This window comes from Patagioenas fasciata, chromosome 17, assembly GCF_037038585.1.
Source record: "Patagioenas fasciata isolate bPatFas1 chromosome 17, bPatFas1.hap1, whole genome shotgun sequence".
Taxonomy (NCBI): domain Eukaryota; kingdom Metazoa; phylum Chordata; class Aves; order Columbiformes; family Columbidae; genus Patagioenas; species Patagioenas fasciata.
The window spans coordinates 10,803,181-10,816,152 of NC_092536.1; the positions used below are offsets into that span (position 1 = coordinate 10,803,181).

The 12,972-nt window shown below is 61.0% G+C and overlaps 3 protein-coding genes across 3 annotated transcripts in view; 2 read left to right on the forward strand and 1 right to left on the reverse strand.

The window, feature by feature from the left end:
- Window positions 1–202: 202 nt before the first annotated feature.
- On the reverse strand, window positions 203–6,447 carry DDX54 (DEAD-box helicase 54). The gene is made up of 20 exons (XM_065851911.2): window positions 6,382–6,447; window positions 5,539–5,680; window positions 5,401–5,471; window positions 5,138–5,323; window positions 4,988–5,037; window positions 4,836–4,877; window positions 4,509–4,604; window positions 4,246–4,367; window positions 4,042–4,103; window positions 3,758–3,889; window positions 3,260–3,470; window positions 2,674–2,808; window positions 2,200–2,421; window positions 1,757–1,830; window positions 1,446–1,652; window positions 1,199–1,344; window positions 1,008–1,121; window positions 827–931; window positions 572–675; window positions 203–490 (listed from the first exon to the last, which is right to left on the reverse strand). Exons 1-20 carry the CDS (start codon window positions 6,421–6,423, stop codon window positions 267–269), a joined length of 2,487 nt encoding a protein of 828 aa, XP_065707983.1. The 5' UTR covers window positions 6,424–6,447; the 3' UTR covers window positions 203–266.
- RITA1 (RBPJ interacting and tubulin associated 1) lies at window positions 6,422–9,234 on the forward strand. The gene is made up of 2 exons (XM_065851912.2): window positions 6,422–6,732; window positions 7,445–9,234. Exons 1-2 carry the CDS (start codon window positions 6,422–6,424, stop codon window positions 7,986–7,988), a joined length of 855 nt encoding a protein of 284 aa, XP_065707984.1. The 3' UTR covers window positions 7,989–9,234.
- A 1,821-nt stretch (window positions 9,235–11,055) lies between these two features.
- TPCN1 (two pore segment channel 1) overlaps window positions 11,056–12,972 on the forward strand; it is a 46,913-nt gene continuing 44,996 nt past the window's right edge. The window contains exons 1-2 of the mRNA XM_065851913.2: window positions 11,056–11,108; window positions 11,338–12,275. Coding sequence (XP_065707985.1) covers window positions 12,164–12,275 — 112 coding nt within the window. The 5' untranslated portion in view covers window positions 11,056–11,108; window positions 11,338–12,163. The remainder of the gene's footprint in view (window positions 11,109–11,337; window positions 12,276–12,972) is intronic.

A 12,972-nucleotide genomic window follows, 5' to 3' on the forward strand; every position in this document is an offset into this window, starting at 1 on the left:
CGGCACCAGTCGCCACAGCAGAAGGGGGAGCTGCTGCTCACATTCCAGCTGTTGGTATCCTCTAAAGTGCCTTCTGTCCAAAATATAACCCAGTGTGGCCCCACAGCACCCACTTGTTTTAGGACTGCGCCTGGGGGCAGCCCAAGGGGGTAAGAATTACCCCCAACACAATGCTTGTAGGAAGGACAAAAAGGAGTCAGGATGCAAAACCAGCCAAATATTTAATATCTCCTTTCCAGGCAGCCGTGGGGGCACAGCCCCCTCCCCTACACCCTCTTGCGTAGTTTGCCCTTCTTGGCGCCCCCCACCCTGCGCCCAAACGCCATCTGCCGCAGCTCCTGCACCCGCTGCCGGTTCCTGGCTTTCAGGCGCTTCAGCCCCCCGCTCTGCAGGAACCGCTGCTTGGCCGCCTTCTTGCGCTGCTTTAGGATCTGCTGCTTGTTCTTCAGCTCCGAGCGCACCCTGCCCTGTGCCGGGGGCTGCCCAGACCCTGCGGGGGGGACACGGCCAGGCTCAGGTCAGGGGACACGGTGAGGTGTTGGGGGAACGATGTGGGGCTCCCGGTACTCACCGTGCCCGCGCCGGTGCTTCCCTCGGAACTGCTCCCTGCCTCGCTGGTCCTCCTCATCCTCATCCCGCTCGTCAACCTTGTATTTCTGCTTCCACTTCTCATAGCTGGGCCAGGGGGGTTAAGGGAACATGCACTGACTCCCCGTCGCTCGACCCATCACAGATTCAGACCAGCCTCCCTGCCCTGGGAGCCAGGGACAACATCCAGCCCCGCTGCCCCTCGCCCCCCACCCTCGCCACGGCGCAGGCAGGATACAGGTTGTTCTTGTAGGAGCTGCTGATGTAGCGCCCGCTCTCCGTCCGCACTTTCTTCTTGCCTTCCTGGCCCGTCTGCCCCACAAACCGCTTCTTCTTGCGGTCCCTGTGGGAGACATGAGGGTGGTGGGACCCCCAGCTCTGATTTCCCACCCTTCAGCCCACGGACAGGCCCCACTCACCACTTCAGCAGCTGCTTGCTCTTGTTGAGGTTGTGGTTTTCATCACCCATGAGATCCAGGACGGCTCCGGCTGCCTGCTGCTCGAAGGGGCTGCCCTCGCCGCCCACGCTCAACCTGCGAAGGGGGGGCGATGAGAACTGCCCCACCGTGCAGGGCAGAGCAGGACGGCAGGAGGACACCTCCAAACTCACCCCCTCTCGCTCTCAAAGTCCTTGGGCCGGTATGGGACGTAGAAGTCCTCATCCCGCTGCGCCGGCTGCCGCGGCTTTTTCCTGGCACCATCATCACCTCCTCGGCCCCTTTTTCGCTTCTGGCCCACGACGGTGGAGAACACGTCCTGGGAGAGGACAGGGGATGCGATGGAGGAGCCATGTCCCCCTGGCAGTCACTGCACGGGCCCCCAAAACCTGGTACTGCCAAACTCCTCATCCTCATTACCTGCAGGTTTTCCTCCTCCTCTCCTTCTCCTTCTCCCTCCTGGGGTGCGGGGGGTGCTGGGCACAGCCCCTGCCCTTGCAGAGCCGCTGCCCGCTTCTCCTGCTGCCCGCGCTGGTACTTCTCGATGAGCACACTGTCATGGCGCCGCTTCGACCGCATCACGGTGCTGGCCGGTGTCCGGGACGTGGCGTTGATCTCGAAGATGGTCTGTTCCCGGAGCAGGAGCATTGAGCCCCAGTGAGCTGTGCAGCCGGACGCACGGACCTTCCCTCCCACTCCAACTCAGCGCCTGAGGACAGCTCCCAACTCACCGCCTTGGACTTGTAGGTTTTAATGCTGTCCACAAGCTTCAGCCGCTCCAGCTCGGTGTCTTCGAAGCGAGCGCCTGGGGAAGGCACGGAGAGGGGCACAGCTCAGCCCTTTGGCGAGAGCCAGGCTCTTCTCGGTGACAACCAACGATAGGACAAGGGGCAATGGGTACAAACTGGAACAAAGGAGGTTCCACTAATATATGAGAAGAAACTTCTTCTCAGTAAGGGTGTCAGAGCCTGGCCCAGGCTGCCCAGGGAGGTTATGGAGCCTCCTTCTCTGCAGACATTCAAACCCGCCTGGACACCTTCCTGTGGAACCTCAGCTGGGTGTTCCTGCTCCAGTGGGGGGATTGCAGTGGATGAGCTTTTGAGGTCCCTTCCAACCCCTGACATTCTGTGATTCTGTAACAGTGTCCCACCCCTCGGCATCCCCAGGCACTCACTAAAGAGCGGGTGCATGCCCAGCTGGGACACGTCCAGCTCCTTCGCCCTCTTGATGGACTCGGGCGAGGGGCCGGGCCGGGAGCGCAGGTATTGCTTGTGGGCGTTCTCGGCGACGCGGCGCAGGCTGCGCAGCTCCAGCGAGCCCTCCTGGTCTGTCAGCAGCAGGCACTCCTCATCGTCCACCAGGCTCTGGGGGACACGGCCCAGCACCCCGTCAGCATCTGCAGCCCAAGGGACACAGTGTCACCTCGCTGTCACCCACCTGGGATGGTTGCAGCAGGCATGGCAGCAAAGCAGGGTTAAACAAAGCAGAGCTTGATGGTGTTAATTCAGCATCCCCAACACCCCATTTCCCCCAACCGCAAGACCACAAACGTCAGCAGTGGCTAAGGATAAAACCCCGGTGGCCACGTGGCCAGTGTCCCAGCTTGGACATACGGCCACCCTGATGCCTGCAGCCAGGTCTGCCTCACCAGCCGGCATCTCCTGGGTGCCAGCGAGGACAAGTGGGCGCCCAAGGAAGAGGTGGAGGTCGAAGACGTAGGGCATCTCGTCGGGAGCCACCAGTGAGTAGGCAGTGCCGCTCCGGCCAGCACGGGCCACACGACCTGGTACGGGGAGGAGCAGAGTGGGACACCAGAGCCTGTGACAGCCCAGCCTGTCCCCACGCAGGCAAGGACCTGCTGCTGGCCCTGGGAGCCCGTGTAGGTGACATTTACCAGGTGGGCATGGCTGGCAAGGGGCTGTGGGGGCAAAGGGCAGCCTACCATGGTGTCAACCTAAAGGGAAGGCACCAGCCTTGTCCCCAGGAGCCACCACAGTCCAGCTGGGAGCTCAGGGACATTACTGCCCCTTCTCTGTCCCCAACCTGTCTCCTGATGCAACACCGTGACCTCCTGCCCCAAAGACATCACTGCTGAGTCAGGGGCACCCGTGCCAGCCCAGCAAGGCACAGGGATGGGAAAAACAAAGGACAAGGGACAACCCACTCATCCCCTCCCTGTCACCCCGATGGAACCCCAGCCTGCAAGGACCCCCACACGGGGCAGCGGCACTCACCGACGCGATGCAGAAACAGCTTGGCCTTGGCGGGGAAGCTGTAGTTGATGACGTTGTCCAGCATGGGGATGTCGAGCCCGCGCGCAGCCACGTCGGTGACCAGCAGCACCGGGCACTTGCCCTGGGAGAACTTGGCGATGTTGATCTTACGGGCGGTCTGGTCCAGCGAGCTATAGATGTGTGTGCAGCGGATGCCCTGAGCAGTCAGCAGCTGGGGAGGAGGCAAGAGAGATCAGATCCCACCTGGCTATGCACCCTTAGCCATAGGACAAGCCCCCAGGGCCCTGAGACCCCCAAATTCCCCTGCACTCCCCCCTTTTTCTGAGGCGTAGGTACATATAGCACCTCCACAATTACATGTGTGGGAATTTCTCCCTCAACGCAGGAAAACGGAGCTGGAGAATCCCGCAGATGCAGACCCCATGTGGGTCTGGAATGGGGCATCAGGCTGCCCCGGCAGCCTGGGGTACACACTGGGCACCCTGAAACGCTACTTGCCTCCTTGAGATACTCCGTGTGGTGCTTGGTGGCCACGAAGACGACGGTCTGGTCCTGGGGTTTCACCACACTGCGGAGCAGGTGGAGCAGCACAGCCGGTTTGTCGTCCCCGCGCAGGTGGAAGAAAGCCAGCTGCACAGAAACCAGAGCTCAGCCTTCGGTGTCCCCACACCAGCCATCGCTACCCCTCCTGTCCCCTCCCCGCCAGCCCAGAGCCCCCGCAGGGTGGCTTGCAGGGAGTGGGGGGCACAGAGCCCGTCTGGAGCCCCCCCAGCCCATCTCACCTTGAGCTGGTCACTGAGCTTGGACTCCACATCCAGTCGGATCAGCATCGGCTCCGTGAGACCTGTTTGGTGTGGTGACATGTGGGACCTGGGACCAGCCTCACCCCTTGGCTCAGGGGCACCCGTTTGGCCCAGCCTGCGCTCAGCTCAGTTTCACCAGTGCTGTGTCCCCAAGCCCCCCCAGGTGTTCCCCACGCTCCGTACCGGCCCGGGCGAACTCGACGAGCAGCTTGGGCAGCGTGGCGGAGAAGAGGACAGTCTGGTGACAGTCTGGGAGCCGAGCGATGATCTCCTGCAGCTGCTCGGCAAAGCCCATCTCAAAGAGCCTGCAGGGGAGGGGACACGGGACATGGCAGCGCCTGTTTGGCCCCTCCATGCCCAGCCCTGCCACCCCTCAGGGGAACCTTGCTCCCACCCCATGTGTGGCGACACTGCCAGCCCTGGGGACAGCCCTGTGCCCTGCTGACCTGTCGGCCTCGTCAAACACCACGTACTCCACGGTGTTCAGCTTCAGCTTCATCTCCACCGCCACGTGCACCAGGCGCCCAGGGGTAGCGATGATTCTGTGGGGACAGAGATGGTGACGAGACCAGGTAGGGAGGGGACGGTGTCCCCACACCCTCCTGGGTGCAGGTGCCAAGTGTGACCCACGGGGAGCAGGGGGAGATGCTCCGAGGTGACACCAGGACACATCCACCAGGCACACTGTCTGTAAGCACCAGTGATGTCCCCATATCGGGGGTGGCTCTCAGGGACGTTTCCCCACCAGGTCCCCTCCCTGTGTCCCCACTCACATGTCGGGGTTCTCATGCAGGGCAGCGAACTGATCCTCCATCCTGCGAGGAGGGGGAGAGGTTGGGGTGGTGCCGGGTGGCATGGGGCAGCTCAGCCCCTCGCCAGGTTTTAGGGAGGCTTGAGGGGACAAGGGGACATGGGGACACCTTACTTGTCTCCTCCCAGGATCAGGGCTGTCTTCAAGCCTGTGAACTTGCCCAGCTGCGGAGTGAGAATTGTCATGTCAGCGGAGCGGAGTAAAACCAAACCCCTCGCCCCCATTGTCCCCACTTGCCCCCATTGTCCCCGTTGTGTCCTGTACCTCCTTGGTGAACTTGAGGGTCTGCAGGGCCAGCTCACGGGTGGGCGAGAGGACGAGGGCGCGCGCCCCAGCCTGGCTGGGCGCCTTGAGCCGCTCGAACATGGGGATGAGGAAGCAGGCCGTCTTCCCGCTGCCTGTCCGCGCCATGGCCACCACGTCCCGGCCGCGCAGGATGGCGGGGATGCTCTGCGAGACACCGCCCCAACGTCACCGTCATCATCACGGTGCCCTGGGGTGGGGGTCCCGCCGCCCCCCGCGCTCACCTTCCTCTGGATGGGGGTGGGCACCTTGTAGCCCTTCTTCATGATGCCTTTGAAGACGGGGTAGCTGAGGCCTGTGGGGATGAGGACAGGTGAGGGGACGGTCCCCAGCCCAGGACAGCTGCCACCCCCCACACGTACCCATGGACTGGAAGCCCCCAGATTTCTTCTTCTTCTGGTTCTGCGCCCGCACCAGCGCCCTTGTGTCCGGCTCGGCCTCAGCGCCATCGGCATCCTCCTCCTCCTCGGCGGTGGGGAAGGCGGGGAGCGGTGGTGTGGGGACCTGGGGCAGCAGGGGACACGGCTGCGGTCACGGGCATCCCCACGGTTCCAGGGCACTGCAGCTCCGCGGGAGGGGACACCAGTGCGGGGACACAGGTACAGGGGATACTGGCACTGGGGACACTGGGACTGAGGACACCAGTATCGAGGACACGGATACCGGAGGCAGTGGCATTAGGGACACTGGACTGGATTAGGGACACTGGGTTGGGTACACTGCTTCTGGGACAGCGGTACTGGGGACACAGTTACAGGGGACACTGGTACTCGGGACACTGGCACTGGGGACTGTGGACACTGGTTTAGGGGACAGCAACACACAGGAACTGGGGACACCAGTACGGGGGACACTGGCACACAGGGGCTGGGGACACCGGTACCGGGCACAGCAGCACACGGGGAGCAGGGACACGGGGCACCGGGGACACTGGTACCGAGGATGCCGGCACCGGGCACAGGGGACACCTGTACATGGGGATTGGGGACACGGGTACCGGGCACACCGGCACGCTGGGACCGGGGACACTGGTATCGGGCACAAGGGAGACCAGCACCGGGCACAGAGGACACCGGCACATGGGGACCCGGCACACCGGCCCACGGGGACCGGACACACCGGCACTGGGGACCCCGGCACTGGGGACCCCGGTACCGAGGACCGCGGTGACTCCGCCCCCGCCCCCGGCCCCGCCCCGTTCCTACCGGCGCTCCCCGGGGCTGGCGGCGGGCGCGCGGCGGCGCCATGTCGGTAGCGGCGGCGGAAGCACGTGCGGGGGGCGGGCGCGGAAGGGGCGGGTCTGTCCCGGCCCCGCCCCGGGCGGCCATGCGGGCGGCGGGGCCGGCACCGGGAGGCGCCTCCGCTCCCGCCCCGCAGCTGCCGCGGGGGAGCCGGGGCCGAGGCCGAGCCGTCCGCCGGGCCCGGGCGTCCTTCGTGGACGAGTCGCTGTTCGGCAGCCCGGGGACGCGCCCGGCGCCGCCCGGCTTCGCTCCTCCCTGGGCGGTGTCGGTGCCGGAGGCCTCTGGGGGCGGCCCCCGACCGAGGAGTAGGTGCAGGTGAGCGGCGGCTTGGGGCAGCCGGTCCCCGGGGTGGGTGCGCTGGGCCGGCCCGGGCGGACTGGGGAGAAGCTCAACCTGCCCCACGGACCCGCAGGGGTTTGTCCCCGTGAAGCCCCCGGTACCCCCCTTTTGTTGTCCCCAAAGCGGGTTCGTTACCCGCTGTGCAGCAGCCGAATACACACACACAGTCGAGGTATTGTTGTGTTACGAGGTTGCGCAATGTCGGGTGCTGGGTGATAAAACTACCGAGCCACGGCACCTTCATAGCACTGACATCATTTGCCCTTTCTGTTCGGGTTGGTACCTCCCCAGGTTCTCCACACTCCTTTCCAGGACCGCTCAGTGATTTACATGTGGCCACACAATCATTTTCTTGTACTCTGCATGCTCATGGGTTGGGGTTTTCACTTGGACAGGGATCTTTGCTCCTGTGGGGGTGATTTTTAGTATTATAATGAGCAAAGTTCATCTAAAGGACACTCTGATTGCCTCAAGATATAAACTTAGATAATTGCACAGGTTCCCGGATGTTCAAACTGCAAGGACAGGAGCTCCTGATAAGGTGTTCTTTAAATCACCCTTATCTTTGTTAAAGGAGTGGACTGACCTGAAACTGGTCTGTTGATTTACACATCCTTGGGTTAGCGATTGCTGACAGGGTTCATTCTTTTAAGTGGTACTGACTGCGCTTTCTCCTCACCCTGCCAAGGTTGAGAAGTCACACTCCGTCCTTCTGCGACGAGTCCCTGTTTGGTGCCAAGCCCGAGGGTCCGGCCTGGGCAGCTCCATGGATGAGGAAGGAAGATGTGGCCAAGCTCCACGTGCTGCTCTGGAGCCCCCCGCCCGCCTCCCGACACCAGCCCAGCCCTTCCCCCCGTGCCCGGGAAACACCGGTGAGAGCCGTCCACCCATGCACCGCGGCGTCCCCCGCACCGGCAGCTTGTGACGCGGGCCGTAAGGACAACTCCTGCCTTTGGGAGCGTCCCAAGAGCGGTTCAGGCTCTGAAAACCGTGGTGCTCCCCGCAGAGGGCGTTCGCAGTCTCTCAGTCGGCTGAATTCCCCCTCAGACGGGCTCTGCCCAGCTTCAGACAATCCCAAGACGGGCAGGTATAAAAACCAGAGCCCGCTGACAGCCCCTGCCACCCCCCGGGCCCCTCTGATGAGGCGGCGGTCAAAAAGCGTGTGCGGACCCCCCTTGGCCAGGAGCTCCACAGCAGCGGGTGGCTGCAAACCCAGGCCACCCTGGAAGTGATGCCAAACGTCCCTCTGGACATAATTCCAGCCTTAATGTCCCCGAGGTGGGGCCTGACCTGTAGAGTGAGTCCTCATGGACCCTGGGACCTCCTGTGGCTGTGAATGGAGGATGAGGACACTGCTCTGTGCGGGAGGACGAGCTGGGAGCTGAGGGTGACCACAGCACCGGAGCGGGACAGCCTCGGTGGTGCCAGCAGCTTCCATTGACTGTCCGGTTGCCGTCAGACGAGGTGCAGTAACAAGTCGGGTTCCTTCTGCCTGGGAATTCAGAGCAGCGGGACACAGGGCTGCCCACCCTGGAGCTCCAGGGCCCACTGGGCACAGGGACACCCGCAGCAGAGCTGAGGGAACATGCAGGGCCTGAGCTTTGGTGTTGCTCCCGCAGCAGAAGGTGCCGCTGGAGTGGGGGTCCCGGTGAGACCGGCCAGGGTGGTGAAGGTCTGCGGATGTGAAAGCAATTAGTGCCTTCTTGTAGGAGGTGTTGGGGGCGCTGATGAGAATCTGAGCCTGCCCAGCTCTAATTTGGGTGTTGGTACAGTGACATGCAACCTGTTAAGCCTGCAAGTCTCTTGTGGTTTAGGAGCGAACCCGCAGTGTGATTTGGACGCTAGATGGAGACACGAGGGTTGTGGATTGACAGGAAAGCCAGAGCTCTGCTCCCTGGCAGATCAGGCAGATCCTGAGAGGTGAGTCACCAGCAAATGGGGGCAACCGCCCCGAAATCTGAGCAGCAGAGAACTGCAAAACTCAAAAGCAGGACACAGAATGCAATGCTGGAGTGCTTGAAAGATGAAGCCTCTTAAAATGATGAGAGGTTTTATCTGAAAATCAAGTTGACAGTGGCTTGTATGGCCATGAGTGGCCAGTTTATCCCCACTGCTATGTTCAGGCTTCAAGGAATTGATGGGGGAAATGAGAGCCCATCACATCAGCCTCACTCTCTCCTGTCCCATGCTGGCCCAGGTTGTCACTGAGGGCTCCCAGGCCATCAGAGGGACCAAACTGGCAGTTCCTTGCTATTTACACCACAAGGACAGTGTTGGTTAAAGGATAAATGGATAAAAATGGATTGCTTGGATTTTATACTACAGTTCTCACATTTGATGCTTTACTGCTGCCCTGTCCTCTTGTTCTACCAGAGCTGTGCAGTGTGAGGGCAAGAGATGCTCTGTTACTGCTGTGGGAGGCAGGTGCTTGTCTGGAGCAAATGCCAAGTGTGAATAAAATGAGATGGGGGAAATGTTCTGTTGTTTTGTAACTCCAGAGTCACCCTGTGCTCAGCTCAGGTGAGGGTTGTTGATGCAGAGGCCTGCATTGCAGCTGGGACTCCTGCCTGCTGCTGCACTTATTTCTCATTTTTCTATCTGCTATCTATTTTCTCATTTTTCTATCTGCTCACTGCGATAAATCACACTCTTTCTGCCGTTGACTCAGCCCATCTGGCAGCTGCTCAGCTTCCAAAATGAGCTGGACCCAGCCCGAGGTGCTACAAGCAGCTCTAAAAGATGGTTTGATGTGTGGGCAGTATCATGTTTGCTCTGCTTAGCCCATACCAGCTCTCTGGTTTCTCAACACACACCTCACCCGATCTGCGGCAGCCTCGCTCCTCTGTGTCCTGCCCAGCATTGCAGCCTCTCCAAACCGGCACAGTGCTTGGCAGGAGAGGTTTCGGGGCTGAGTCAGTGGCTGGTGACAAGAGGCAGTTCTGTGAGGAAGCTGCTTGTGTAGTGGTGCAATTGTGCAGCTGCAGGGCTGCTTTCCACTGAAATCGGTGGAGTGTTGTGATGAGCAGGTACCCTCCGAAAAACACCATATACACCCTGCCAGGAGCTGGCAGGAGCCAGGTGATTACCCGACGCAGCCTGACCCAGCGGCACCATGACGGGTTTAGTCTCCACCACTACCTGAGAGGCGACTGATTCTCAGTGCTCCGATACAAGTGTATTAGTTGTGTCCTCGGGTGCTGAGTGTCCTGCTGTAGCTCCACGCACTCACTTGGGGAAGTTGTTTCACCACTTCCCGCTTGCTCTGCAGATCCTACAGCCTTTTGGGCAGCTTTTGCAAGCTGTTTTTGAGATCTCTGCTTGCTTTGTCCTCCTTGTAAATCCAGCCCCAGAGGGTGACACAAAGAAAGAAATACCACTGGGAAAGGGAGCACACGGTGAGACATCAGGTGGGTAGAAGGAGGGTTTGTTTGCAAACGCGCTGTTAATTTAAGGCACGACACCTCTGCTTGGGTAGCAAGGGGAATGTTCCAGTTGGACAGGAACTGCCCCTCTGTGACACTGGCAGGAATCCTGCCAGCGGTGACATGGGAGCCCAGTGGCTTGATGGGGCTGCAGCAGGCACAGAGGGACTGTCCTGGGGGGCTGCCTGTGACAGAAATGCTCAGCCTGGACCAGTGAACAGATTTATTCATTACACGCTGGGCCGCTCGCTTCCAGCTTGACAACCCTTCACCTTGTCTGAGACAGATGAGGCCTCGGCGGGCCTCGGGAGCGCCGTGTTTCGCTATGGGGCCCTCAGCCCTCCACGGGGCTGCACCTGCCGCCTCCTGGGGCAGGGCCGGGCGGCTGTTCCTAAGGCCCCATCTCTTCCCTGCAGCCGCAGAGCCTGGTGGGGCCTGGGCAGAGGGTCGGGACGGGGCAGCGGCCCAGCCCGGCGGCCAGGGGGGGTCCCCTCGGGTGGGCTCCGCCGTTCCCGCGTCGCGCCGTTGCTAGGTAACCGCTCCGCTCGCCCCTTACACCAAGGGCGGGGCCTCAACACAGCGAATGGCAGCCCGCGTTCTCCTCCCCGAGAGCCCGCCCCTTCCCGTGGTTGAGGCGTGATGCTGTTAACCCGTGGCCGTCCCGGGCCAGTCAGCATTCCCACTTTCCCGGAGTGGCAGCGGTGCTACCCAATGACGAGAGCAAGCGCGGGCGGGAGGAAGAGGAGGAGGCGGGAATAATCTGGATCCTCTCGCAGGGGATGAGCGCCGGCGGTGGGCGGGGCGGAGCGAGCCCGGAGTGCGGATTGGCGGGCGGGAGGGAGGCCCGCGTGGCCGCGGCCAATGAGAGGCGGCGGGGCGGGGCCGCGCGCGCCGGGCGCTGAGGAGGTGTCGCAGCGGCCGCGGGCACCGGTTCGGCGGGGCCGGGACGCGTCCGGGGGGCAGCGGTGGGGGGACCCCGGGGGCCACAGGCATGGAGGGGGAGCTGGCGGGGAGCAGGGTCGTCCGGGGGCTTCGCAGAAGCCGGGGAGGGCGGTGGGGCCGGTTTGCGCGGGCTGGGGCCGGGGGGAACCGGAGTGGGGGCCGGGCCGGGGCCTGCACAGCGCGGTGACAGCCCCGTGTCGCTGTCCCTCTCTCCTAGGCCGCGGGACCAGCCTGGTGCCGGCCGCTCTTCTGCCCAGCACTGAGTGTCCGCCGCCGAGGCTCGTGTCTTGGCCCTCGGAGCAGCTGTGCAGGGCGGCTCAGCCCGGGGCTCAGCAGCGGCTGCGGGATATGCGGCCTCCGTCGTGACTTGTGTCCTGACCACGGCCTGCGGGGGAAGAGCCGAGGAGAGCAGCAGCTGCGTGGTGGCCCCAGTTGTGGAGCGTCCCTGTAACGCTGTCCAGGGCCTCTGCGATTCGTCTTTTCCTCCATCTCTTGAAGAAATCCACGACTTTGTGACGGTGCTGCGGCAAAAAGCCGACAGGAACTTCATGTGTGCAGACTCAAACTGGCCTCTTTGTCTCCCTCTTACCCCTCCCCACCCGAAGTCGAGGCATTTTGGCATAGCAGGAGAAAGAGCCATGTGTGACGGTGACACTTAGCATCATGCTGGCTCTGGATGCGTCTCGCCCGGCTGCTTCTTGTGTGGAGTGGTCAGGAGTTTGTCAAGAAGCACTTTCTTTTGCTTCCGTGCTGTCCTGTGAGCCCTGCACTGACTGGAATCAGGAGCCCAGACCTGACCTTTTGAATTTATATTTTGCATCTTGAGTCTGGCATCCTGCGCTGCTTTTCGAAAGCAAATAACTAGATCCTTTTGTGAACTGTGGTCTCTAGAGATGGGCACGCGTACCTTTATATTCTTATGTCTCGAAGACACCCCTGATGGAAGACTTTCTAGGGACACTTTTTGACATCAGCGTTTTACAAGTGGAACTGAAAAAGACATTATTTAAAGTTCTTGGGGCAGGAGGCTCTGAAAGGCCAGGATGGCTGTGAGCATGGATGATGACGTCCCCCTCATCCTCACCCTGGATGACAGCGGCAGCGGTGCCTCAGCCCCTTTAGATGACCTAGATCGGGAGGAGCTGCCTAATGAAAGTAAGATTGCTTTGTTTTTTTCCTGCCTGCTCTGATGGCCTCGCTTGTTTTTCTCTTTGCAGTTGCCCCTCTTTCATGCACGTCAGGACCTGAAACTCTGAGAGCTGTTACTCAGCATCCCAGCAGTGGCCTGAGACAGTCAGATCTAAAGTTACTTGTGTTGCTTGTTTACTCGCAGCACCCGTGTTACACCGAGAGGGCGGAGGACACCAGACAGACGGGTCCTACTGATGCCCTCTCTAACTCACATTTTTTGTGGTTTCCATGTGACCTCGTTGTCCTTAAGCTCGACTCTCCTTCCCTGGCCCAGAGCATCTCTTTTTCTTGGCAACGATCCACTGTGCTGTACCCCAGTGCAGCAGCTGCAGTTATGTTCTGTAGTATTGTCTGAGTGCCACAACGCATCTGTCCTTTGCAACTGTTGTTTTGCCTGTTTCTAGTTTACATTCTGATCTTTGCAAAAAGGAAAGTAATACATATTGATAAATCCCTTTAGCAGCTTTATTGTATTCTTATCAAATAACTTGGTATGATTTTAGACAATATATTCATACTCCTGTTAACCCCAGGGGTTTAGTGGGACAGAACCAGCCTGTGAGCATTGGGAGAGGGCAAAACAGAAGCCACCGTGACTTAAAAGCAGCGCGTTCCCCTAGATGTATCTTCCTTAAAGCCATCGCCCTACGGTCGGTGGGAC

Excerpts from the sequence above, each read along its gene's own strand:
- RITA1 (XM_065851912.2), top strand. The coding sequence starts at position 6,422 with ATGTCGGTAGCGGCGGCGGAAGCACGTGCGGGGGGCGGGCGCGGAAGG. Across the intron at positions 6,733-7,444 it reads CGACCGAGGAGTAGGTGCAG|GTTGAGAAGTCACACTCCGT; the intron begins GTGAGCGGCGGC and ends CACCCTGCCAAG.
- DDX54 (XM_065851911.2), bottom strand. The coding sequence starts at position 6,423 with ATGGCGCCGCCGCGCGCCCGCCGCCAGCCCCGGGGAGCGCCG. Across the intron at positions 3,471-3,757 it reads ACACGGAGTATCTCAAGGAG|CTGCTGACTGCTCAGGGCAT; the intron begins GCAAGTAGCGTT and ends CCTCCTCCCCAG. Across the intron at positions 1,831-2,199 it reads GGGCATGCACCCGCTCTTTA|GCGCTCGCTTCGAAGACACC; the intron begins GTGAGTGCCTGG and ends TGCCTTCCCCAG.